At 41.4% G+C, this 26900-nt stretch overlaps 1 protein-coding gene across 5 annotated transcripts in view; it reads left to right on the forward strand.

The window, feature by feature from the left end:
- Pcyt1a (phosphate cytidylyltransferase 1, choline, alpha) overlaps positions 1–26900 on the forward strand; it is a 54444-nt gene that overhangs the window by 5534 nt on the left and 22010 nt on the right. For 3 of the 5 annotated variants that reach the window (XM_013019452.1, XM_013019453.1, XM_013019454.1), the window contains exon 2: positions 17689–17819. In XM_013019452.1, the coding sequence (XP_012874906.1) occupies positions 17703–17819 (117 nt within the window). In that variant the 5' untranslated portion in view covers positions 17689–17702. The remainder of the gene's footprint in view (positions 1–17688; positions 17820–26900) is intronic. The other 2 variants (XM_013019455.1, XM_013019456.1) reach the window with 1 other exon arrangement.

Raw genomic sequence — 26900 nt, forward strand, 5'->3', positions numbered from 1 at the left:
ATACCACTGAGCCAACTTCCCAGCCCAACAGTAATATTTTTATCTCTCAGTAAATCTTATAACTTCAAAATGGTTGAGCTTAAACAATATCTCAAGACACATAGCAAATATAATATGGAAATATCAGTTTCTATTGGTAGTAAAATCATTTACTATGTCAAGTATTGTTGCTATTGCTCATGTTCATAACTGAAGGAAATGGTGCATCATTTAATGAAAATAAAGATATAACGACCTCCTGAAGTCTATCATAATCTCTGTCTTACCTGTGTAAGGTAAGTGGGTCCACTCTAAGGAAGAGCACATTCTAAACTGAGTTTATCCATTGAGTCTTCTGATAGAATGGAGCAGAGTAAAATTGTTTATCAGGAGCTGGGGATCTAGTCCAATACTAAAGGGCTTGCCTAGAATGTAGGAGGTTCTGTCCCAACCTACACCCCCCCCAAAGAGAAATTAATTATTCTACCGTAAGAACTAGTATAAACATCTCTTGTGGTAGTTTTTGTGATAATCTCTTTCCTGAAATATCATACTGTATGGATAGGCCCAAGTTAATGTTTTTTGGGTTTTTTTGAGGTGGGGGTTGTTAACCTAGGGTCTGGCACAGTGTAAGTGCTCAGTCAGTATTTGATGACTACGAATTTCTGTGAAAAAAAATTAGAGGGAAGAGATCAAGTTCAAAGTTTAGATCTTTTTTGGGGGGGTCCGGTTGGGGGCCTGAACTCTGGGCCTGGGCGCTGTCCCTCAACTCTTCAGCTCAAGGCTAGCACTCTACCACTTGAGCCACAGCGCCACTTCTGGCTTTTTTTTTCTCTTTATGTGGTGCTGGGGAATCGAACCCAGGGCCTCATGCATGCAAGGCAAGTGCTCTACCACTGAGCCACCTTCCCAGCCCCCCAAAGCTTAGATCTTAAATGTTGCTATTTACAAACTTAAAATATGGAAGAGTAGTATTGAGCTGAGTTCTAGCTAAAAACCTAATCTGAGGGCTAGGGGCGTGGCTCAGGTGGTAGAGTGCTTGCCTGGCAAGCCCCTGGGTTCGCTCCCCAGTACCAAAGGAGGGGAAAAAAAAAAAAAAACCTTAGTGGTTAGTGCAGGTTTTAGTGTGAAATTTGCAACCTAAATTGTATTAGAAAACGGTGGTACACTATTTTGGTGGTACTGGGGTTTGAAATCCCATTTATTTGGCAGGCATTCTTACTGCAACTTCTTGAAACAAACCCATTCTTAGTACTATCTTCGACTTTCATTTGCATACATTTAGGTAAAATTTGCTATCAAATTATTGTTAAAAATGGTCCTGCCGGGGCTGGGAAGGTGGCTCAGTGGTAGAGTGCTTGCCTTGCATGCCTGAGGCCCTGAGTTCGATTCCTCAGCACCACATAAGCAAAAAGAAAAAAGCCGGAAGTGGCGCTATGGCTCAAGTGGTAGAGCACTAGCCTTGAGCTGAAGAGCCGAGGGACAGCGCCCAGGCCCAGAGTTCAGGCCCCACGACCGACCAAAAAAAAAAAAAAATGGTCCTGCCAAGCCGGGTGCTGGTGGCTCACGCCTGTAATCCTAGCTACTCAGGAGGCTGAGATCTGAGGATTGCAGTTCAAAGCCAGCCCGGGCAGCAGAGACCGTGAGACTCCTATCTCCAATAAACCACCAGAAAACTGGAAGTGGCACTGTAGCTCAAGTGGTAGAGCACTCGTCTTGAGCTGAAGGGCTGAGGGACAGCGCCCAGGCCCAGAGTTCAGGCCCCACGACCGACCAAAAAAAAAAAAAAATGGTCCTGCCAGATGCCCATGGTAATCCTAGCTACTCAAGAGGCTGCGACCTGAAAGATCACAGTTCAAAGCCAGCCTTGGACAGAGAAATCTAGGAGACTCCATTCCAATTAACCAGCAAAAAGCTATAGTAGAGCAATATCCATGAACAAGCAAGTGGAGTTAGAGCATAAGGTCCTGAGGTCAAGCCCTGGTACTGGCACAATGAACCAAAACCAAAACTGGCCCTAAATTCCTCTAGGATGAGAGTTGGCAAACTTCTGTAAAGGGCCAGATAGTAAATATTTTGACTTTGCATATCATATAATCTTTGTTGGAACTTTTCAATTCTTCCATTATAACACAAAAGCAGATATGAACAGAATGAATCAATGAATGAGTATTGCTGTGCTCCATTAAAACTTTGGTTATAGGCTGAGAAGTTGACTTAGTGGTAGAGTGCTTGCCTAGCATGCATGAAGCCCTGGGTTTGATTCCTCAGTACCACATAAACAGAAAAAGCCAAAAGTGGCACTGTGGCTCAAATAGTAGAGTGCTAGCCTTGAGCAAAAGAAGTTCAGGTACAGTGCCCCGGCCCTGAGTTCAAGCCCCAGGACAGACAAACTTTGATTCTGAACACAGGCAGTGGGCCATTTTTGTCCTACCTGCTGTAGTTTGTGCCTCTACCCACCAAATATAGGATGCATGCTGATCCTTTAATCCAGTCCTTCTCTACTTTGAGATAGGTGTGTCCTCCCTGCTTGAGAGCCCTAGCTGTACATCAGAGGGTATGATTAGTGAGTACCAAGAGTATTAGATGTACCCTCTGGAATTTACAGAGCTTACTTCTTGGCACATGCATCACCTTATTAAGCACACCACCATGTTAGAAGTAGGTAGAGATCCCTATGACATATGAACTATGCTTACTCACTTCAGCTTCGGCATGAGTGCAATGGCAGTAGGAAAAAATTGAACAGCGAGGCTTCTACTGAGGCAGCTAATACAGGTTAATCTCTCCTCTTTTGAAGACAGTTGTCTGTAGTGATGAATCATATATGAATTAGATTTTTCAAAGTTGGAAGGGATATGTGATTATAACTTGCCATACCATTTAGGCTACTATTTAGAAAATGGAGTTTATCTCTTCTTTTGTTCTGGGGTACTACATCTACTAGCAATCAGGAATTAGAATGGATTGGGTGGAAGTTTCTGAAACTACTGATAGGAACATTTTACCTTAAGACAGAGGCATGTGCATGCCAGAACTGAGATTTTGTGTTCTTCCTGAAATTCACAGTGACAACTTTGGCTAGGTCTGCTTTTAATATCTTCCACTGCTACCTGTCCCCCTCCATGCCCACATTTTCCACTCCTCTAGTGAAGTACATGTAACAAGCAAGCATCTGTTGGAACATTGAAGAACAAGGCAAGCATTATATACTGGGAGGTGAGTCAGCAGAAATAACCAAGATTTCGTGAGTCTGAGAAGTAACAGGCGTAGATTCCACATTCTGTATCGTGAGAGCATTCTGGGGACCGTATGTGTGTATAGTAGGCTAGCTGGTTGTGGGAAGGAGGTGGGTGTTAATATTCACATTTAGAATCTGCTGAATGGAGAATTTCAATGACTAAGATAAGGTGACTTATTTAGAGATTGAAAGATGGGCCAAATTTCTTCGGTCAGAAACATTTTGAAACAAAAAAAAAATAGCTGAGTCTCCAATTAACTAGCAAAAAGTCAGAAGTGGAAGTGTGGCTCAAGTAGTAGAACTCCAGCCTGGAGTGAAAAAGTCTTGCAAGAGCAGAGTCCCTGAGTTTAAGTCTCAGTATGCACAAAAGAAAAAAAGATGAGTCCTTACAAGTGCTGCATTTAGGGTTGGAGGCTTCGCTCCTTTGGTAGAGTGCTAGGCAATTAGCAAAGTGTCAGGTACCCAGTTTGAGTTTCGGCCTCACAACAACAACAGCAAAAAAAAAAAAAAAGGAAGAAAAATGAATGCTGTATTCTGACAGAAAGCCCTTTTATCACCTCCCCAGATTTGAATTCTGGGTCTTGTGTTTGCTCAGCTGGCATTCGACCACTTGAGCTGCACCTTCAGACTAGCTTGTATGTGTGTGTTGGTACTGGGTCTTGAACTCAGGGCCTGGGTGCTGTTTTTTAGCTTTTTCACTCAAGGCTGGCTCTCTACTACCTAAGTCACAATTCCACTTCTGGCTTTTTGGTGGCTAACTAGAGTCTCATGGACTTTCCTGCCCCAGGCTACAGTCCTCAGATCTCAGGGTCCTTCGTAGCTAGGATTACAGGTGGAAACCATCAGCACTCAGCCAGACTAGCTTTTTGTTGGCTATTTTGGAGATGGACTTACGTGGACTCCTCTTCTACCTAGGATGGCTTCTAGATATCAGCTTCCTGAGTAGCTAGGATTACAGCTGTGAGCCACCAGTGCCTAGTTCGTGCCTTTTTGTTATAGTTCTTTTTAAAAAGCTTCTGATCCACCCTTATAGGGATACTAAGGGAGGTTCTGTGTTCTGTCTCCGTCTGCTTTTCTTCTGACTTATCCCTGCTTAATTAATGTGAGTGCTATGGCTAAAAGCCAGGATCCATCTATGAAAGCATTAGGTAATCTGCCGCAGTTTGTCCCACCATATTGGCTATGTGTAGATGCTATTGCTCCCAGCCACTTCTCCCAGCCTCTGTGTGTGTTCCCACCTTCCTAAATGTTCTCATCACTGCATCTTTACTTGAGTAGTATTGGTTTAGGGCAAAAGCACAGTGATCAAAAACAGCAAGTCTGAGAAGCATTGTTTCTGTTGTTGGAAGTATTCAGATGGTTACTGGGCAGTTTCAAGAATTGTATAGGTGATGTGGGTTTTGGTACAGTTACATTTCAGTAATGAATTTAGAAGCTTTCATAATATAAAGTTCTATCCTTAGTATATCTTCATCCACCCACATACCCTTTCTCTATACTTTTTCAGTAGCAAAGTTGATGTCTCCTTTATGGTGTCTATAAGAACATTAGGAATACTGGGCAGGGTAGGGGGGGTATGTGATTTTTTTTCTTCATTAAATTATTCTATGTGCTTTGGTAGCAAGTAAGTGGTAGATATGAGGAAACACTAGTGTAATATAAGAGGGCCAGGGAAAAATAAAAAGAATTTGAGGTACATATAAGGTAAAAGTTTAAATATTAGTAGTAGTTTGAAAGAAAAAGTTCATCTCTTGTAAAGAAATATCTGTGCTTTGGCTGGGATTTTAAAATTTCTTCCAAAGCCTCAATGTTGAGGGCTTGGTCCCTAACTTGTAGCACTATTGGGAGGTGGTAGGACCTGTAAGAGGTGGGGCTAATGGAAGGAAGTTGTACTCTTTAAGAGGATATCAGGCTGGGAAGGTGGCTTAGTGGTAGAGTGCTTGCCTAGCATGGGCGAAGCCCTGGTTCTGTTCCTTAGTACCACATAAACAGAAAAAGTTGGAAATGGTGCTGTGCTCAAGTGGTAGAGTGCTAGCCTGGAGCAAAAAGAAGCTCAGGGACAGTGTCCATGCCCTGAGTTCAAGCCCCAGGACTGGCAAAAAAAAAGAAAGAAAGAAAAGAAAAGAAGCTATTAGGCTGGGTGCTGGTGGCTCAAGCCTGTAATCCTAGCTACTCAGCAGGCTGAGATCTAAGGATTGTGGTTCAAAACCAGCCAAGACAGGAAAGTCTGTGAGACTCCAGTCAACTATTGTCTCCAATTAACTACCAGAAAACTGGAACAGGAGCTTTGGCTCAAAGTAGTAGAGTGCTAGCCTTGAGCAAAAAAGCTCAGGGACAGAGCCGAGGCCCTGAGTTCAAGCCTCACACTCACAAGAAAAAAAAAGAGGATATTAGGTCTCTTTCTTCCTCTTTCTTCTTCCTGGCTGCTATGAGAGGAGACTAGGACTCTTCTATCATGTACTTCTACCCCAGGTACTGGTCTGCAACAGGCCCAAAGCAACAGAGCTAAGCTAATACCTCTTTCAGGACTGAAATCTCTGTGAGCCAAAATAAACTTTTTCTCTTATCATTTGTTTATCCTGTGTATTTTGTTATGGTGAGGGAAAGTTGACTCACAAAAGTCTGTTGCTAAGTCGTTTTCCATTTCTTGAGAAAGAAGAAAGGAATTGTTTTACACTTAAAAAGCACTAGGAGAGGGAAAAACTGGGAGAGAGCAAGGGAAAGGGTAACATTGTCCAAAAAGAAATGTACTCTTTTTTTTTTTTTTTGGGTCCGGTCGTGGGCCTGAACTCTGGGTCTGGGCGCTGTTCCTCAGCTCTTCAGCTCAAGGCTAACGCTCTACCACTTGAGCCACAGCGCCACTTCTGGCTTTTTTTTTCTCTTTATGTGGTGCTGAGGAATCGAACCCAGGGCCTCGTGCAGGCAAGGCAAGCGCCCTACCACTGAGACACCTTCCCAGCCCCGAGAAATGTACTCTTTACCTGACTTAAGCAACTGTAATCTGCTTATCACCTTTATAATAACAAATATTTTTTAGAAAGCAGTAGGAGCTGGGTGCTGGTGGCTCATGCCTATAATTCTAGTTCCTCTGAAGGCTAAGATCTGAGGATCAAGATTCAAAGCCAGGCAGGGCAGAAAAGTCCATGATACTCTTACCTTCTGTTAGCCTCCCCAAAAGCCAGAAGTGGTGCTATGGCTCAAGTGTCAGGGCTCTAGCCTTGAGCAAAAAAGCTCATAGACAGTGCTTAGGCCCTGACTTAAAGCTTCAGGAACTGCACAAAAAACAAAGACCACTAGGCATATTTGTTCTAAACCAAGAGATCTTAAAACTTTAGCTTAAAGTACAATATAAAATTTAATATAAAACACAGAAGTCAGAATAAGAAAGTAGAACTATAAGCAAATGAGTAACATAAACAGATATGGAACGATGGAAACAAATAAAGGAAAAACAAAACAGAACTGATGATGCTTGAGATGGAACCCAGGGTTCATTTTTTTTTTCTTTTTAGTGTGTATTGCTAAGCAAGTGCTGTACTACTGAGTTTCATCCCTAGCCCTTGCTTATTTGGAGATAACATCTTGCTATGTAGCCCAGGCTACACTAAAACTAGAAATCTTCCTGCCTCTGCCCCCTGAGTATTGAAATTGAGACATATACCACTAAAATCAGCTAAATACTTTAGATTATGAATGAGAGCCTTGTTGGCGTATTTGTAAGTTGGCAAAAATTTTCTTTTTCCATTAAAATGAAATTAACATTTGTACTACTTTTCAAAATTTCAAGGCATCTTTCTATATATACTATATTCAGTTAGGAACTTACTATGCTTATTGTGTTTATTGAATGAGTTATAATTTTTATAGTTTAAGGAGGTTGAAATAAGTCTTATTGGCTTAAACAAATGAAGACTGTATTGGGTAGCATAATTAAACAGTTCTGGGTCTAACCACTATCATCACACTCTCCCTCCCCATCATCATCATCATCATCATCATCTTTGCTTTCTCTATGTTGACTGTTCAAAAAGGTGCTGGTTACAAGATGGCCACCAGATGGTTACAGAATGGTTCCTGGAGCCATGATCCCAGGTTCAAATGCGCAAGGAAATGATCATTTTTGTGCAAGTATTCTCATCTAGAGAGTCCCAAGATTTGCCGTGAGTGGACTAGTTCAGGTCACACACCACTGCCCTTTCTACATCCCACCCCACTCCTTTGTGAACAGGGGAAAATGATGTGCTGATCTGTTTGGGATTGGCACACACAGTCTGCTGAGAGGACTGAGTCTGAAGTCACACAGATGAAATGGGAGTCTCTTAAAGCAGGATGAACACTGAAAGTGAAGCAACAACCATCTAGTAATTAGGGAGTTTATAAAGTAATTGTTCTTTTTGATCCTTACCATAACTTAGGAGTTAAGTACATTTTATTAGAACCTTCTGTAATCATATGAAGAAACTTATAGCATCATGAATTTACCTTAACACACAGTTAGAGAATTGCAGTAAGTTATGCTGTGGTACTTTCTCTCTCCATCTCTGACCCAAACCAAAACAAGCCCCTGGAGTTCCTGTCACAGTATGCCACAGAGTGCAATAAGTGGTTGGGACTAAATTAGTCTGTCTACCTTAGGTAATAGTATAGTGTTGTGGTTAAGAACACAGACCCTGGAACCCAAAATCCTGCATTCAAATCCTGTTTGGGGAAGTCAAGCAAACTATAGATCATGGCTAGCCACCTGAGTAATATTAAGTGTTATTGGAACACAGGGAGGAAAATCCTGTTTTTGCTCTGTGCTTGGTAGCTGACTTTCAGTCAAACATTTAACCTAGTTGTGCTTCAGTTTCCTTATATAAAATAATAATAGCATTATCATCTATTTTATAGGATTGCTGTGAGGGTTAAATTATGTAATATATGTAAGAGGCATATAACTTCCTGGTATATAGAAAGTAATCTGTTTTAGCTATAATTATTGTAATCACTGTCATAATCTTTAGGAATGTGGATTGTTTCAGTGATGAAATGGATTTACATCTGTTTGAACATACTAACCATTAACAATTCTAAATAACTTCTATCTCTTTTTTTTTCTTTTTTTGATGGTACTGGAGATTAAACCTGGGGTTTTGGGAATGCCAGGCAAGTGATGTACCATGTGAGCCCTATATTAAAAGAGCTTAAAGAGCCGGGCACTGGTGGCTCACGCCTGTAATCCTAGCTACTTAGGAGGCTGAGATCTGAGGATCACAGTTCAAAGCCAGCCTGGGCAGGAAAAGTCCATGAGACTCTTATCTCCAATAAACCACTAGAAAACCGGAAGTGGGGGGCTGGGAAGGTGGCTCAGTGGTAGAGCGCTTGCCTTGCAAGCATGAGCCCCTGGGTTCGATTCCTCAGCCCCACATAAGCAAAAAGAAAAAAGCCGGAAGTGGCGCTGTGGCTCAAGTGGTAGAACGCTAGCCTTGAGCTGAAGAGCTGAGGGACAGCGCCCAGGTCCAGAGTTCAGGCCCCACGATCGGACCCAAAAAAAAAGAAAACCGGAAGTGGTGCTGTGGCTCAAGTGGTAGAGCGCTGGCCTTGAGCTGAAGAGCTGAGGGACAGCACCCAGGCCCAGAGTTCAAGACCCACGACGGACTGAAAAAAGAAAAAAAAAAGGCTAGCACTCTACCAATTGAGCCACAATGCCACTTCTGGTTTTCTGGTGGTTGATTGGAGATAAAAGTCTCATATACTTTCCTGCCCAGGCTGGTGTCAAACCATGATCCTCAGATCTCAGCCTCCTGAGTAGCTAGGATTACAGGTATGAGCCACCAGTGCCTGGCCATTCTGGCCTTTTTACCAGTTAATAGGAGATACAGAGTCTGATAGACTTTTCTGCCTGGGTTGGCTTGCATTACAATCCCCCAGGTCTCAGCCTCCTGAATAGCTAAGATTGTAGACATGAACAATCAATGCCCAGCTCAGGTAACTTCTTATATAGTTGGGTATTGTATTTTTTTTTAATTAACATGAATTAGCTCTACCTTGGAGAGATTTCATGGTGATGTTTTCACAAAATGTATGCAATGTATTCCAATCAACAGCATCCCCTCTATTGTACTTCCCTACTGCCCCTCGCTTTTTTTTGTTGGTCGTGTTGCTTGAACTCTGGGCCTGGGCACTGTCCCTCAGCTCTTCAGCTCAAGGCGAGTGCTCTACCAGTTGAGCTACAGCGCTACTTCCGGTTTTCTGGTAGTTTATTGGTCTCATGGGCTTTTCCTGCCCAGGCTGACTTTGAACCGTGATCCTCAGATCTCAGCCTCTTGAGTAGCTAGGATTACAGACGTGAGCCACTGGCATCTGGTTTGCTTGCCCACCTTTTAAAATTGTTATCAAGGTGATGTACAAGGAGGGTTATGGTTCCATAATTAAGGTAAATTCTTTTTGGACAGTGTCACCTCTTCCTTCATGCTCTCCCAGTTTTTCCCTTCTATCCTTACCCACAAGTTGTATAGTTCATTTTCAACATAGTGTCTAGTGAGTACCACTGCTGCATTTGTTCAGCCATTGTCACTCCATTTCTGTGCCCTCCCTCACCCTTCCAAAGACAGATAAACAAGATGAAAAGAAAAACAGCAACAAAGAAAAAAAAAAACCCTCTTGTTTCCGTTCCTGGAGTTCATTTAGATAAGTTGTTGTTGTTGTTGTTGTTGGTCATGAGGCATGAACTCTGGGGCCTGGGCGCAACCCCTCAGCTCTTCAGCTCAAGACTAGCTCTCTATCACTTGAGCCACAGGTCCACTTCCAGCTTTTTCTGTTTATGTGGTGCTGAGGAATCTCACCCAGAGTCTCATGCATGTAAGGCAAGCACTCTACCCCTGAACCACCTTTCCAGCCCCTCAATATTTTATATGATCACATAGACATTTGTCTTTGTGTTCCTCTCCTAAGGGTATCCTCCTTTGGTTTCACTGTGTATAATGTCTATGCTATACAATTTATTATGTGCCAATGTATATTAGATCTAGCTTCTACATATGAGAGAAAGCATGTCTCTAAGCTTGACTTACATCACTCTCCTCCTTTCTTAAAGCAATTTCAACAAGTTTCTTTGTTTTGCTTTCTTTTTCTTTTGTGTTTGTGTGTGTGTGTGCATGTGCATGCATGTGCCTGCAGGTGCCAACCATGAGTGTTGAACTCAGGGCTTTTTTTTGGGGGGGGTCCGGTCGTGGGGCCTGAACTCTGGGCCTGGGCGCTGTCCCTCAGCTCTTCAGCTCAAGGCTAGCGCTCTACCACTGGAGCCACAGTGCCACTTCCAGCTTTTTTCTTTTCTGTTTATGTGGTGCTGAGGAATCGAACCCAGGGCCTCATGCATGCAAGGCAAGCACTCTACCACTGAGCCACCTTCCCAGCCCTCCCTCAGCTTTTTTTGCGCAAGGCTAGTGGTATGCCAGTGGAGTCATAGCCCCACTTCTGACATTTTGGTGGTTATTGTAGATGAGTCTCACAGACTTTCCTGGCCCAACTTGGCTTTGAGTCATGATCCTCAGACCTCAGCCTCCTGAATAGCTAGATTTATAGGCATGAACCACTGGTGTTCAGCTCATTGTTCAATTTTCATATATGCAAACAAACTACTTTGACTGTATTTGCCCTCATTCACTCTCTTTGTTAGCTCTTCCTCCTCTGGATCTGGCTGGTACCACTACTCTCCTAACAGAGGTTACTTTACTATCATTCATTTTTTTTCTTTTTAGTGTGTATTAATTTCACCAAGAGGTTTCATCATATTTCAGATTCTATTTTGCTCAAAATAAGCCTCGCTTGCTTTCTCTTTCACCATGTGTGTTGCATTAATTATTAGGTACTGATGTTTTCTGAAGCCCAACTGACTAAATTGGTTTCTTACTGTGACCTACTATTTGCTAGTTGAGTGATCGTTTCTTCTGTGTCTGTTTCCTCATCTGTAAAGTGACAAGTAATACAACCCTACATCAAAGGGTTATGAGCATAAAGAGTTTTAATGATTTTAAAATATTTGTGCAAGCCCGTAATCTTAGTTTCTTGGGAGGTGTCATGGATCAATCAAGGCCAGCCTAAGGGGAAAAAAGTTTGAGAGACTCCATCTCCACTAATGGTTGAATATGCTGGTATGTATCTGTCATCCAAGTTACTTGAGAGGCAGAGATCAAGATATTGAGATTTGACAGTTCAAGACTAGACTGGGCAAAAAGTTTTCCAAGATTGACCAGGACACATTGTATACAAACATTATATAAATTATACACAATATATCCAACTTCCCCTTGTACAACTGTCCTATGCTGATAAAAATTAAAAGTAACAAATTACATAAGTAACAAACTAATGAGGAGGGCAGAGGACTTGTAAAAAATAAAATTATTAATCATAAAGAGGGCAAAAGAAAAGAGGAAATGGAAGAAAGAAAGGAAGGAAGGAAGAAGCAAGAAGAAAGAAAGAGACAAGGCAAGGCCAAAAGGGACTGGAGATGTGGCTCAAAGGTCAGAGTACATGTCTAGCAAGCTCAAGGCCTGAATTAAACTCCTAGTACAACCGTCAGTGAATAAACAAATAAAATAACACAAAAGAGCTGGCTGAATGCCTCAAGTGGTAGAGTGCCTGCCTAAATTTATACCTGAGTACTGCCCAATTAAAAAAAATGTTTCTGGCATGCAGGTGATATATAAATGCTAGTGGTAGTAGTAGTAGTGGTAGTAGTAGTAGTAGTAGAATCAGTAGTGGTAATGCTCCTTTGTCATAACTTAACGTCCGAATCTAAAGGGGTTCTTGCTAGAAAAGTGATTCTTAAATGGGATAAGGATAAAGTTGAATATGTAGCATACATATTTTATGATATATTAAAGGCATATTATTTCTTTGTATGACAAAATCTCATTTAGCACTCAAAAGAGAGAATCTGCTGTCGGGCTCTTCTGGCTCACGCCTGTAATCCTAGCTATTCAAGAGGCTGAGATCTGAGGATCATGGATCAAATCTAGCTTGGGCAGGAACATCCGTGAGACTCTTGCCTCCAATCAACCACCAGAAAACCACAAGTGGCAATGTGGCTCAAGTGGTAGAGCACTCACCTGGGACAGTGCCAGGCCCAGAGTTCAAGCCCCATGATTGACCAAAAAAAAAAAAAAGAAAGAGACAGAGGGAGTCTTTCTTTCTTTCTTTCTTTCTTTTTTTTTGGTCAGTCGTGGGCCTTGAACTCTGGGCCTGAGCGTTGTCCCTCAGCTCTTCAGCTCAAGGCTAGCGCTCTACCACTTGAGCTACAGCACCACTTCCGATTTTCTGGTGGTTTATTGGAGATAAGAGTTGCACAGACTTTCCTACCCAGGCTAGCTTTGAACCTCGATCCTCAGATCTCAGCCTGTAATCTCAGCTAGGATTACAGGTGTGAGCCACTGGCGCCCAGCTATTTCTTTCTTATATGAAGTTATTTACTGCTATTTTTCTTACTAAATGGAATCATATGGCAAGAAGAACAAGGCAAATTCTGTGTTATGTATTTTCCACAATGTAGTAAATACCACCAGCAACAAAAAGCAAAGCTGGAGTGGGGATAGAAATGCTACACAGGGCCATGGATACTTAAGGGTGCTAGATATGCTTGTTACCTTAATTTTAATGACTTCACAGATGTGAAAATGTGTTAAAACTCAGAAACACACTTTTTTGTTTATAGTACTGGAGTTTGAAAACCTCACACTTAACTAGGCAAGTGCTAAATTCACTTTAAATATGTAGTTTAATGTATATGATTTTATACTTCGATAAAACTGCAAAGATATATATAGCACACATTATACTCTCATAAAAAGAGTAAGATTTCTGAGAAGCTCCTATAAATACAACTGGATGTGTTTTCTATGAAGCATTAGAGTTTAACTTGAAGTTATAGAAGCTAATTGGTGAATATATGATGTTTTCCCCATTGATTTTTTATGGTACCTGTTTGCATCATAAATGAAAAGTATGAATGCTTTTTAAAAATATCACCTATTTGGGCTGGGAAGGTGGCTCAGTGGTAGAGCACTTGCCTTGCATGCATGAGGCCCTGGGTTCGATTCCCCAGCACCACATAAGCAAAAAGGAAATAAGTCGGAAGTGGCTCTGTGGCTCAAGTGGTAGAGTGCTAGCCTTGAGATGAAGAGCTGAGGGACGGCGTCCAGGCCCAGAGTTCAGGCCCACGACTGGACCAAAAAAAAAAAAAAATCACCTATTTGTCATTAATGTAGAAGAGATAAGACCATAGATAAAAGAATTTTTTGTGTTTTGGTGGTTCTGGGGTCCCGAACTCATGGCCTTGTGCTTGTTTGGCAAATGCTCTACTGCTTGAGAATAAGTACTTCTTTATTGTTGACTTGAAAGCTTCTCAGGAAATCCTAGCAAAACCATTCATCAGGAAGATCTGTACAACTCTCTCATTGCTGATTGGCAGCCTCTGAATCAGGCTATTAGCCACATCTCATATATATATATATATATATTTTTTTTTTTTTTTTTGGTCGGTCGTGGGGCTTGAACTCTGGGCTTGGGCAATGTCCCTCAGCTCTTCAGCTCAAGGCGAGCACTCTACCGCTTGAGCCACAGCACCACTTCCGGTTTTCTAGTGGTTTATTGGAGATAAGAGTCTCATGGACTTGCCTGCCCGGGTTGGCTTTAAACTGTGATCCTCAGATCTTAGCCTCCTGAGTAGCTAGGCTTACAGGCGTGAGCCACCAGCATCCTGCTAGCCACATCATTTTTTATTTCAGTTGATCCTAGTACTTTTTTACCTGTATCACCTTTACCCCACTGTTAGTCCTGGCCTACCCTGCAAACACTGTCTTAATAACTATTCTTTATAATAACTTCTGCCCCAAACTAGAATCATGCATTAAATTTGTTGTCATCTCCTTATTCCCTTTAAACTGGAGCAGCCTCTCATCCTATCATTGATTTTCATGAAGGATATTTTTTAGCTAGGCACTGGCGGTGACTCACACATTAATTCTAGTACTCAGGAGGCTGAGATTTGAGGATCAATACTCTAAACCAATCCAGGTAGGAAAAGCCAGAAGTAGAGTTATAGCTCAAGTGGTAGAGTGCTAACCTTGAGTGAAAAGGCCAAGTGAGAGCACTAGGCCCTGAATTCAAGCTCTAATACAGGCACAAAGGATAATAATAATTGACTTTTTTTTTTTTGAGACTACAGGCTGTTTCCTTGTGACTCGATGAGTTTACCCAGTTTGGGCAAATAACATGTTCTGAGTACCTTACATCAGGAGGAATTATTGTGATTTTGCTGAGATCTTCTACTATTAACCTTTTGCCCTTTGAAATTAATAATTAATCTATGGAGAAATGCTTTGAAACTGTGTAAATATCTTACTACACAGCAAACATTCAATACTGTTAGAATCCTAAAGAACACTTTTATATTAAACATTTTGAAGGTAGAACCCTGTGTGTGATTTTCTACACCTTGATTGAAGACTCCTGGAGGAATTAGTTTGCATATAGATTTTGTTTTAGTTTAATTGACAAATGATGTATATATTATGAGGAACACTGTGATTGTTGTGTTTTTTTTTCAGTGCTGGGAATTAAACCCAAGGCATTGTATATGCCATGCAAATATTCCACCACTTTTTTTTCCACTAGTGGCACTTTACCATTTGAATCACACTTCTGGTTCTCCACTTGTTTTTAATAGTTTCCACTTTGTTTTTAATAGTTTCATTATGTAGTGCAGATTGGCCTGGAATTTACTATGTTCAAAGCTGTCCTTAAAATGAGTGCTATCATTAAAGGTATGCATTATCATGCCTGACACATTATGATGTTCTGATATGTTTATATTGTAAAATGATTAAATCAAGCTAATTAACACATCTTTCACTTCACTTATTATTTTGTTGTAAAGCATTTAAAAATATATATTTTAGCAACTTTGAAACAAAACACTACATTATTATTTCTTATTGTCTTCTTTTTTAGATTCCACATGGAAATGAACTACAATGTTTATCTTACCATGTGGCTTATTTCACTTAGCATAATGTTCTCTGGGTTCAATTTGTATTTATTCACATGAATGTTCCTATTTCTGTCTTATATTGTTGATTTGCTAACATCGGGTAGCAAAATCAACCGTCACAGTGGATTTTGTTTTCCATCTTGATAAGTATTAGACAGATGCTTATAGCAGAGTTCTGTGATATGCAAATTAGAAATTAGACTGATCAGTCAATTTTAGCAGGCCCCTCAGACCATTCATCTTGGAGTATTGACCTTTCAGATATTTTGAAAGAATAATAACCATAGAGAAGAACAAACTCAGATCATCCCTACTGGAAGAACTAGGTATTAATTTATATTTGTTGTGAAAGGAAGTTTCAGGGTGGTGTTCATTTAGAGAGAACACTATAGACTGTGTGTGTGGTTTTCTTTTTTAAATGTCAGCCTAATACTTAACCATGACTCATGGGGTGTCACCTTCAGTCTATTAAGAAGCAGGCTGAGTTTCTTTCAGATCTTGTCACATTGCCTCCTTGGAATTTAGCTGGAAGAAATCAGATGAAGTGAAGTAAAATCAAGTGAATCAGAAGAGCAGAGTCCAGTGACCTCATTCTGTCTGCTATTTGTTCTAGGAGTTTTCACTCTGTACCATTCTGTGAGTGTGCGCGCACACACACACACATGCACGCACGTGTGCATGTTTGAGCACGTGCCCACACGCACATGTGTATGTGGTATTAGGTGTTGGTATTGGGGCTTGAACTCAAGGCCTCATGTTCTTGCTTGGCTTGTTTGTTCAAGGCTAGTGCTCTACCACTGGCCATACCTCTACTTCTGGCATTTGTTCTGGTTAATTGGTGATAAGAGTTCATGGGCTTTCCTGCCTTGACTTGCTTCGAACTGCCATTTCAGCTCTCATCCTTCTGGGTAGCTATGATTGTAGAGGTGAACTATCAGCACCTGGCTTGCCATACCATTATCTTAGGTAGAAAAGACAGTTGCGCATAGAACTTCTCAGACTTCTAATTTTTGGTTGATGCTAGAAAATTAATTTACTTGATTAAATTGAGAGTTAGCAAAAACAGGAAACAATGAATATTTGGACTTGGCAGTGATTGCTGTTCACTGGAAGTACTCACTAAATTATAGTAAAAAATAGCTTTCTTTTGGGGAAGAGAAGCCTGGGTGAAGCTTTAGTAGCTGAGGGCTCTGAACAAACTTGGTGTCCTCACACTGTGAAAGAAGAGAAATGGGTAGTTAAAAAAAAAAAAAAAAAAAAAAGGAAGGTCTGTCTGGGAAGGTGGCTCAGTGGTAGAGTGCTTGCCTTGCATGCATGAGGCCCTGGGTTCGATTCCTCAGCACCACATAAGCAAAAAGAAAAAAGCCGGAAGTGGTGCTGTGGCTCAAGTGATAGAGCGCTAGCCTTGAGCTGAATTGCTGAGGGACAGTGTCCAGGCCCAGAGTTCAGGCCCCACGACCGGACCCCCCCCCCAAAAAAAAAGGAGGGAAGAGGACATTTAAAGATAAACTGTGTTATTACCTAGTTTCTATAGGCTAGAGTCAATGTTCTCAGAAATCTACAGAGCATTTAGGGTTGGTTAAGAAGTCTGTGCTTTGTTAAATCACTACTGGATAGTAGCTGTCCATTTGAAAAGATTTTTCTCTCAGCATCAAACCCACCTTTTCACATTGTCTTGCACTTCAAAGATGTTCCAGAAAGGATAGAAGTGTAGTGGTAAGCCAGGTGCCGGTGGCTCACGCCTGTAATCCTAGCTACTCAAGAGGCTGAGATCTGAGATCGCAGTTCAAAGCCAGCCTGGGCAGGAGAGTCTGAAACTCTTATCTCCAATAAACACTCAGAAAACTGGAAGTGGTGCTGTAGCTCAAGTGGTAGAGTGCTCACCTTGAACTGAAGAGCTGAGGGACAGCACTCAGGCCCAGAGTTCGAGCCCCACGACCAACAACAACAAAAAAGATAGTGGTAAAGTTTAGACAAGTTGAGCATCCCTAATCTACTGAAAAAGTTCAGATTCAGAGCATGTCAGATGTCAGATTTTTATATTAGGGATACTCAACCTAATATAGAAAAGCCTATGCAAATATTCCAACATTCAAAAAAACTAAAAGCTGACAAGCTTTTTGGGTAAGGAATATTCTATCTGGATAGCTTTGTTTCTCAGCCAACCTTTTTCATAGAGACAAGTTATGAAATTAACAGTTTGTATATAGATTGCATTGTTAAGAGGAACAGCTTCCAAAATCAGGAAAGTAATTATGACTGTTTCACAGAGAGATTTCTATGTTCCTACTGGAGCCTGGGTTTTGTAAATTTTTGGTTGGTTGTGCCTGATGCCTTTGGCTCATCTTGGTCAAATGTGTGCTGTGAAATTGATGCTTTACTGAATGTATTAGTGTCTCTGAAACACTGGTGACAGACTCTTTTCTAATTTCTACAGTCAGGTAAGAGATAATGGATGCACACAGTTCAACCAGAATCAATTCAAGGAAGAGGAGGAAAGAGGGATCTGGACCTAATGGAGCAACAGAAGAAGATGGAATTCCTTCAAAAGTACAACGTGCTGCAGTTGTAAGTATACAAGAATTTTCTTTGTAACATTTATCCTGGCAGGTGGAAGGTAGAAACTGATGTAACATTGATGATAGTGGTGTGACAAAAGTCTTGTTAAGATAATGGGAAAAATGAATAGTTAGGATAATTTTATAGGTTTTTAAAAATATGCTTTTTTCCCAGATTACGCCTCACAGTTCAGTTATAGGATTTTTGCATTGGAATTGGAAAAGGCATGTTAGGAAAGTGAAGGCTGTAAGTATATTGGGCTAAAAATCAAGTTCATACTAACAAGAAGAAATTGTGGCTTCAGGCAGTAATGAGATCTTAAAGTGTCTGGTATTCTTTTATTCTGTCTTCCCTGGCATTTCACCACTATCACTGGTTATATCTTAGATGGTAACCTTTTCCAATCCTTGCCATCTTTATGTACCTCTGTCTCTAGGACATTATCCTTCCCAACTATTGCCAAGCTTTAAATGAAATATCTGCCTTGACTCTTTTTAAAGCCTCCCCTCAAAAACATGTCAAAGGGCTCTTATAGACGAGTAAAGTTAATACCGTTAGTACACAACATTATTATGAAATCCATATTTCAGAATCCTGAGACAGAATTGTTTCTGTGGAATTTTTAAACTGATATTAACTATAGCCATTTACCTAACTGCAAATTCTCCTTGTTTATTCCTGCAGTTTCCCAGCCAGAGTGTAAAATATCGGTACCCAGAAACAATTAACAACAGTTCCTTGCTTTGTCTTTTGTTATTTTGTGGTTGTTTCATTTTGTTTTCTTTTTGGAGTCCGGTCGTGGGGCCTGAACTCTGGGCGTGGGTGCTGTCCCTCAGCTCTTCAGCTCAAGGCTAGCGCTCTACCACTTGAGCCACAGTGCTACTCCGGTTTTTTTTTTCTTTTTTTGCTTATGTGGTGCTAAGGAATCGAACCCGGGGCCTCAGGCATGCAAGGCAAGCGTTCTACCACTGAGCCACCTTCCTCCCAGCCCCTTCATTTTGTTTTCTTTTTTTTTTCTTTTTGGGTCCAGTCGTGGGGCCTGAACTCTGGGTCTGGGCACTGTCCCTCAGCTCTTCAGCTCAAGGCTAGTGCTCTACCACTTAAGCCACAGCACCACTTCCGGCTTTTTTCTTTTTGCTCATGTGGTGCTGAGGAATCGAACCCAGGGCCTCAGACATGCAAGGCAAGCGCTCTACCACTGAGCCACCTTCCCAGCCCTTCATTTTGTTTTCTAAAACAGAGGTTTGCTATGTATCCCACAGCCCAGATTATGCTATGTAACTCACAGTCATCCTGTATTAGCCTCCTGAGTGGTTGTATTACAGATGTGGTGACAGATCTAGCTCTATGAATTTTTCTTGAACAAAAAAAGCAATTGTACTCCAAAAGTAGAGGCCACCAGTATCATTACTGGTAGTAACAGCTTATTATTTTCTCATTGCAGCTTTAGCACATTACCACAAAATAGCTGAATATATTTTCTTATAGCTGTGGAGGTCAGAAGTCAGAAATGGGTCTTAAGTGGTAACAAAGTTGGAAGTTCTAGGAAAAGGTCCATTTCCTTGTTGCCAGCTTCTAGAAGCTATACACACCTAGCTTCTGGTACCAACCATCAGGTGGACTATTCTGGCAACTCCTTTTGTCATCACATCTCTTTTTTGATGTTTTTCACTCACTGCCTTCTCTTTCACTTATAAGGACTCTTCAGCTTGAGCATGGCTAAATTAGTAGAGCACTTGCCTAACCTTTGAGAGGGCCTGGATTTAATCCCCTGACCAAAAAAAAAAATCACTGCATTTACTGAGCTGAACATTATATACCCATCACAGTCCATACACATACATACACGTACGTGGTTCTATAGTCTTCTCTATAGTTCTATAGTCTACAGTATAGTTTTATAATCTTCTCATAAATAATTGGAATTCCAGAAAGACTTGTTACCATTTGTATAGAGTGTTTTGGTGAGCCGGGTATCAGTGGCTCACACCTGTAATCCCAGCTACTCAGGAGGCTGAGATCTGAGGATTGCGATTCAAAGCCAGCCTGGGCAAGGAAAATCTGTGAGACTCTTATCTCCAATTAACCACCAGAAAACTGGAAATCACTCTGTGGATCAATTGGTAGAGCACTTGCCTTGAGCTGAAGAGATGAGGGACAGCACCCAGGCCCAGAGTTCAAGCCCCACTACTGACAAAGAAAAAAGAATGTTAGGTGAGAGAGAAATGTTTCAATATAAGAGCCAGAACATTTTTACTAAAAAAAGAAAAAATTCAGGAATTCTTGGGGAGTAGAAAGAATACTGGGAAATCAGCATCAAGTTCTAAGCTCATGCTATTTGCATTTTCTCATTTCCCCACCAGTCTGAACACCAGACTCCATCTTCTATCTTACTGGGATTTTGAGGACTACTTTGTTAATTATGTGACTAGTCAGAAAAAATTCTTTTGGGCGCTGGGAAGGTGGCTCAGTGTTAGAGTGCTTGCCTTGCATGCATGAGGCCCTGGGTTCGATTTCCTCAGCACCACTTAAGCAGAAAAAGCTGAAAGTGGCACTATGGCTCAAGTGGTAGAGTGCTAGCCTTGAGCTGAAGAGCTGAGGGGCAGTGCTTAGACCAAGAGTTCAGGCCCTGTGACCGACCAAAAAATAAAAGTTCTTTTGGAAGTCATACTAGTATTCAAAGATCATTTATAGCTTGGAGAACGTTGTCATAATTTTAGATGCACAGGATTGGAAACATTTTGTAACTTTTAGGAGTTAACCACATAGATTAATACCAGTTAGTTGATTTTATTAACATGCTGAAATCCATTTCAGAGAATACAAGGGAAAATAGAATGAGCTACATTGTTGAGTGCTGACTAGACATAGGTATTGTGCTCATTACTATGAAGGTCTTATTTTATTTGCTCCTTGTAGCACATTGGTGGGGTGGATATTGTCTTCCAGTTTTAGAAGAGAAATATAAGCCTCCATATTTTTCTTTTTTCTTTTTTTGGGTCCGGTTGTGGGGCCTGAACTCTGGGCCTGGGCGCTGTCCCCAAGCTCTTCAGCTCAAGGCTAGCACTCTACCACTTGAGCCACAGTGCCACTTCTGGCTTTTTTCTTTTTGCTTATGTGGTGCTGAGGACTCAAACCCAGGGCCTCATGCATGCAAGGCAAGCACTCTACCACTGAGCCACCTTCCCAGCCCCTAGCCTCCATATTTTTCACAGGTAACCTCACCTCTGAATTTGCTGTGCTGACAAAAACAAGGGCATCCCATATAAATTTCTACATCTTTCCTCCTTTTTATCCAATACAGTCCTTTTATCAGCATAGTCTTTCTTCTGCTTTAAAAAAAATGAAATCTGCCGGGCGCGGGTGGCTCATACATATAATCCTCACTACTCAGGAGGCTGAGATCTGAGGATCACGGTTCAAAGCCAGCCCAGGCAGGAAAGTCCGTGAGACTCTTATCTCCAGTAAAACACTAGAAATCCAGAAGTGGCACTGTGGTTCAAGTGGTAGAACGCTCGCCTTGAGCTGAAGAGCGCAGCGCAGGGACAGCGCCCAAGCTCAGAGTTCAAGCTCCACAACCTACCCCTCCCAAAAAAAGAAAAAAGAAATCTGGCTGGACAGCGGTAGCTCATGCCTGTAATCCTAGCTCCTCAGGAGGCTGACTAGGTCAGACTCTTATCTTCAATAAACTACCATAAAAGCTGGAAGTGGCACTGTGGCTCAAGTAGTAGAGCGCTAGCCTGAGCACAAAAGCCCAGGGATAGCACCCAGGCCCAAGTTCAAGCCCCAGGACCAGAGTACGCATACCTCCCCAACCTCCTGCGCCCACAGTCACAAAAGAATCCTTGTTTCTTTGGTTTACACCTTCCTATTGCTCTCCGCAAGGCTATTTCCTACCATTTCCCTAATTTCTTCTTAAGGTATGGTTTTTCTTCTGTGTATTTTCAATTACTTTGGTTTCTCCTCCAACTTAGACACATACAGATAATTTTTTGGTCAGTCCTGGGATTTAAATTTGGCCTTGTACTTGCTAGGCAGACACTCTACCACGCAGCCCTTTTTGTCTTAGATTTGTTGTTTGTTTTTCGGATAGGTCCTTATGTTTTTGCCAGGGGTCACTTTAGACTCTGATCCTTCTGCCTCTGCCTCCTGAGTAGCTGGAGGAGCTCAGGTTGCAGATGTGTGATGCCATGCTCAGTCTTCTTTTTGAGATCAGGTCTCACCAGCTTTTTGTCTAGGCTGTCTTTGAACCCTAATCATACTATCTCTTCCTCCTATGTCAGATATTTTTTAATTTGAAAACAAACAAGACCAAGCAAAAAAGAAAATATCAAAAAACAAAAACCCTGCCTGTTGATTGGTCTGACTTCCCAGGTACCTTCTGTTGCCCTCATTACTTTTGTGCCACACATCTTCAATGAGGGGTCCCAACTAACCTATTCCCTTCTCTTATTTTCTTTTGTCTTTATTTTTATTAAGCAGTTGTGTGGAGGTTACAATTCCATAAGTCAGGTTTTGAGCTTCTTGATCAATGTCACCCTTCCTTCATCCTCCCAATTTTCTCTCTCTTGTCCTTATGCTCAAGTTATGTAGTTCGGTTTTTATATAATGACATTTGCTCATCCTTCCTACCTTCATTCCAGTGCCCACCTGTTTGTCCTATGTTGTTCCAAAAACATGTTTCCATTTCTTCCCATTTTGTTTTAAAGGTACTGGTGTTCTAACTCACTAATACATTATGGAAGGTCACTGGTTAGGGATTGAATGCAGGCTTCAGCAGGCTAGGCAAGCACTCTACCACTTGGGCCAATGCCTAACTTCTTTATTTATTTATTTATTTATTTTTTGGGTCCGTTCGTGGGGCCTGAACGCTGTCCCTCAGCTCTTCAGCTCAAGGCTAGCACTCTACCACTTGAGCCACAGCGCCACTTCCGGCTTTTTTCTTTTTTCTTTTGCTTATGTGGTGCTGAGGAATCGAACCCAGGGCCTCAGGCATGAAAGGCAAGCACTCTACCACTGAGCCACCTTCCCAGCCTAATGCCTAACTTCTTGAAGTTGTTTGAATCTTCAAATTAAAAGACTTTCCCAGTTCTTGCCTTTTTTTTTTTTAATCTTCTGGAACCTTTTTATTTTGGGGACTGTGTGGGTTGAACTTGGAACTCATCCATCTTTCTGTCTTTGCCTGTCCAATGCTGACATAGGCAATGTGTTGCCACCACACCCAGTTCCTTCAGTAATCTCTTCTCTAAAATTATTTCTTGGTCTCTGACACACCTTTATCAGAGTTCTCCTTAAGTCTCTCTGGCATCTCCTCCTCCCTTTGATATAAGCTCTTCAAAGTTTCTACTTAGCTATTACTCTTTTGTTTGTCCTTTTCACCACTTACCTTTTTGAGGATTAGGTCATTGCCTGTCTATTGGTTATTTCTTCAATATCCTGGTTTTACACCAGAGGAATTCATATCCAGGAATTGACTCCTTTATTTTAAACTTTTTTTTTCTCTATTCCTTAGTTCAAACTGTTATTTATTTATTTTTTTTGGGTCAGATCGTGGGGCCTGAACTCTGGGCCTGAGCACTGTCCCTCAGCTCTTCAGCTCAAGGCTAGCGCTCTACCACTTGAGCCACAGCACCACTTCCGGCTTTTTTCTTTTTGCTTATGTGGTGCTGAGGAATCGAACCCAGGGCCTCAGGCATGCAAGGCAAGCGCTCTACCACTGAGCCACCTTCCCAGCCTAATGCCTAACTTCTTGAAGTTGTTTGAATCTTCAAATTAAAAGACTTTCCCAGTTCTTGCCTTTTTTTTTTTTAATCTTCTGGAACCTTTTTATTTTGGGGACTGTGTGGGTTGAACTTGGAACTCATCCATCTTTCTGTCTTTGCCTGTCCAATGCTGACATAGGCAATGTGTTGCCACCACACCCAGTTCCTTCAGTAATCTCTTCTCTAAAATTATTTCTTGGTCTCTGACACACCTTTATCAGAGTTCTCCTTAAGTCTCTCTGGCATCTCCTCCTCCCTTTGATATAAGCTCTTCAAAGTTTCTACTTAGCTATTACTCTTTTGTTTGTCCTTTTCACCACTTACCTTTTTGAGGATTAGGTCATTGCCTGTCTATTGGTTATTTCTTCAATATCCTGGTTTTACACCAGAGGAATTCATTATCCAGGAATTGACTCCTTTATTTTAAACTTTTTTTTTCTCTATTCCTTAGTTCAAACTGTTATTTATTTATTTTTTTTGGGTCAGATCGTGGGGCCTGAACTCTGGGCCTGAGCACTGTCCCTCAGCTCTTCAGCTCAAGGCTAGCGCTCTACCACTTGAGCCACAGCACCACTTCCGGCTTTTTTCTTTTTGCTTATGTGGTGCTGAGGAATCGAACCCAGGGCCTCGAGCATGCAAGGCAAGCGCTCTACCACTGAGCCACCTTCCCAGCCCTACATGTTTTTCTTTATATCACATCCTACCCATTCTTCCTTAGCAAAATCTTCTTGTCACTCTACTCTCACTGCCATATTACTAGAAAGAAATATTTTCTTCCTTCCTTCCTTTTCCTTGCCTTGCCTTTCTTTTTCTTTCTCTGGTTCTTTCTTTTCTTCTCCTTCTTCTGTCCTGAGCTTGAACTCAGGGCCTGGGCACTATCCTTGACCTTTTTCACTCAAAGCTAACACTCTACTACTTGAGCCACAGCTCCACTTATGGCTTACTTGGAGATAATAGTCCCATGGACTTTCCTGACCCAACTGGCTTCGAACCATGATCCTCAGAGCTCTGCCTCCTGAGTAACTACGATTGTAGGCATAAGCTACTAGTACCCTCTTGACCTACTTTCCTTCCTTCCTTTCTTCTGTAGTGGGACTTAAACTCACAGCCTTGGATGCTATCTCTTAGCTTTTTCACTCAAGACTGACATTCTACTTGAACCATAGTCCAATTTCCTGATATTTGGTGGTTAATTGGAGATAAAGAGACTCAGACTTTCCTACCCAGGCTGGCCTTGAACTGTCATCCTTAGATCTCATCCTCCTCATTAGCTAGGATTATAGGCATGAGTCACCAGCACATAGCTGATCTCTTTCTAAGTAAGCAAAATAACCAGTAGTGTCCTAGCTCATCAGGGGGAAAAATATCCCTGATATATAGTATTTGCTGATTTCTATGACTGATTTCAAGTCATTAGAGGTATGATAAGCAACCTACAAAATTCCTGAATATTTACTATTCTGGCTCCAACACACTTTTGACATTAATTTTTAGAGACACAGTAGGCCTAGTTTTTTTTTTTTTTATCTGCATGCACTTTTGTTTATAAGCTTTCTTCTCTGCACTGGTGGCTCACGCCTGTAATCCTAGCTATACTGGAGGCTAAGATTTGAGGATCACGGTTTGAAGCCAGCCCAAGCAGGGCAGGAAAGTCTGTGAGGTGAGACTCTTATATGCAATTGATCACAGAAAAAGCCGGAAGTAGTGCTGTGGCTCAAACTGGTAGAGCTCCAGCCTTTAGTAAAAGGAGCCTAGGAACAGCTCCAAGGCTCAGAGTTACAAGCTCCAGGATTGGCACACAAAAAAAGATTTCTTTCTTCAGTTTCATATATTCATAGTTGTTCAAGCATCATCAAAATTCTTTGTCATCCCAAAGAGAAACTCCATACCTATTAGAGTTCATTCTCCCATTTTCCCACTACTAATTTGCTACTAATTTCCCACTACTAATTAATCAGAAGAGTCTCAGATTTGTCTGCTAGGGCTGGCTTTTAACCTTGATCCTCAGATCTCAGCCTCCTGAGTAGCTAAGATTACAGGTATGAGCTACCAGCACTTGGTTAAGATATCAGCCATCTGAGTATCTAGGATTAACGGAAGTGTTCCAAGGATTACATACACATATCTTCTAAAAATGAATGTTTTCACTTATATCTTTACCACATCTTAAAAGAAGGTTCCATTATCAAATTCTAGGCCAAATGTAATACATGCCACCTGAAATCTAGCACTTATGAGGCTGAGGCTGGAGGACCCCGCATTTAAGGTCAGCCTGGGATATATAGAGGTCTTATTACTTAAAAAATTTGCGGGAGGGAGGGGTGTAGTTGTGGAAGTGGGAGGGAAGGGGTGGTAGGGGAAAAACAAAGAAGGAGGCAGCAATGCTTGATAAAAAATGTACTCATTACCTTGCTCATGTAACTATTTTCACAATAAAAAATAAATAAAGGTAAGTTTTTTTGTTATTTTTGTTTTTGTGCTGGTATTTGGGCTTGAACTCAAAATGTCATACTTTAGGGCTGGGAAGGTGGCTCAGTGGTAGAGCGCTTGCCTTGCATGCCTGAGGCCCTGGGTTCGATTCCTCAGCACCACATAAGAAAAAAGAAAAAAGCTAGAAGTGGCGCTGTGGCTCAAGTAGTAGAGCACTAGCCTTGAGCTGAAGAGTGAGGGACAGCATCCAGGCCCAGAGTTCAGGCCTCACGACCAGACCAAAAAAAAAAAACAAAACAAAATCAAAATGTCATACTTAAAAAAAATTTTATTACTAAAGACTTGTACAAAGGGGTTACAATTCCATAAGTCACATAATGAGTACAATGTTTAGGCCTTGCATTCTTGCTTGGCTTTTTTTTTAAGGCTGGCGCTTTACCACTTGAGCCACACCTTCACTTCCTACTTTTTGCTGGTTAATTGAAGATAGGAAACTCAGAATTTTCTGCTCAGGCTGGTTTTGAACTGCTGTTCTCAGATCTCAGCCACCTGAGTAGCTAGATTATAGGTGTGAGCCACCAACACCCCACTAAAAAGCGTTTTAATATTGTAGCATAATTAAAAAAATATTTTTATCTGAAAACAAAAGGATGTTTTCCTTAGTCTCTGGATTCAGCTTAATCATGTCATGATTTATTTCGAATTTAAGTGGACTGAAATTAAAAGAGTTATGGGTGTATAGGTATGTTTATGTGTCCTGGGATAATAGCTCAAATGGTAGAGCATTTGACTAGCATGTGTAGGGCCCTGGGTTCAGTCTTTTAAAAAAAAAAACAAAAACAGTGGCTGGGAATGTGGCTCAGTGGTAGAGCGCTTGCCTTGCATGCCTGAGGACCTG

The sequence above is a fragment of the Dipodomys ordii genome, unplaced genomic scaffold (genome assembly GCF_000151885.1).
Source record: "Dipodomys ordii isolate 6190 unplaced genomic scaffold, Dord_2.0 Scaffold45, whole genome shotgun sequence".
Classification (NCBI taxonomy): Eukaryota; Metazoa; Chordata; class Mammalia; order Rodentia; family Heteromyidae; genus Dipodomys; species Dipodomys ordii.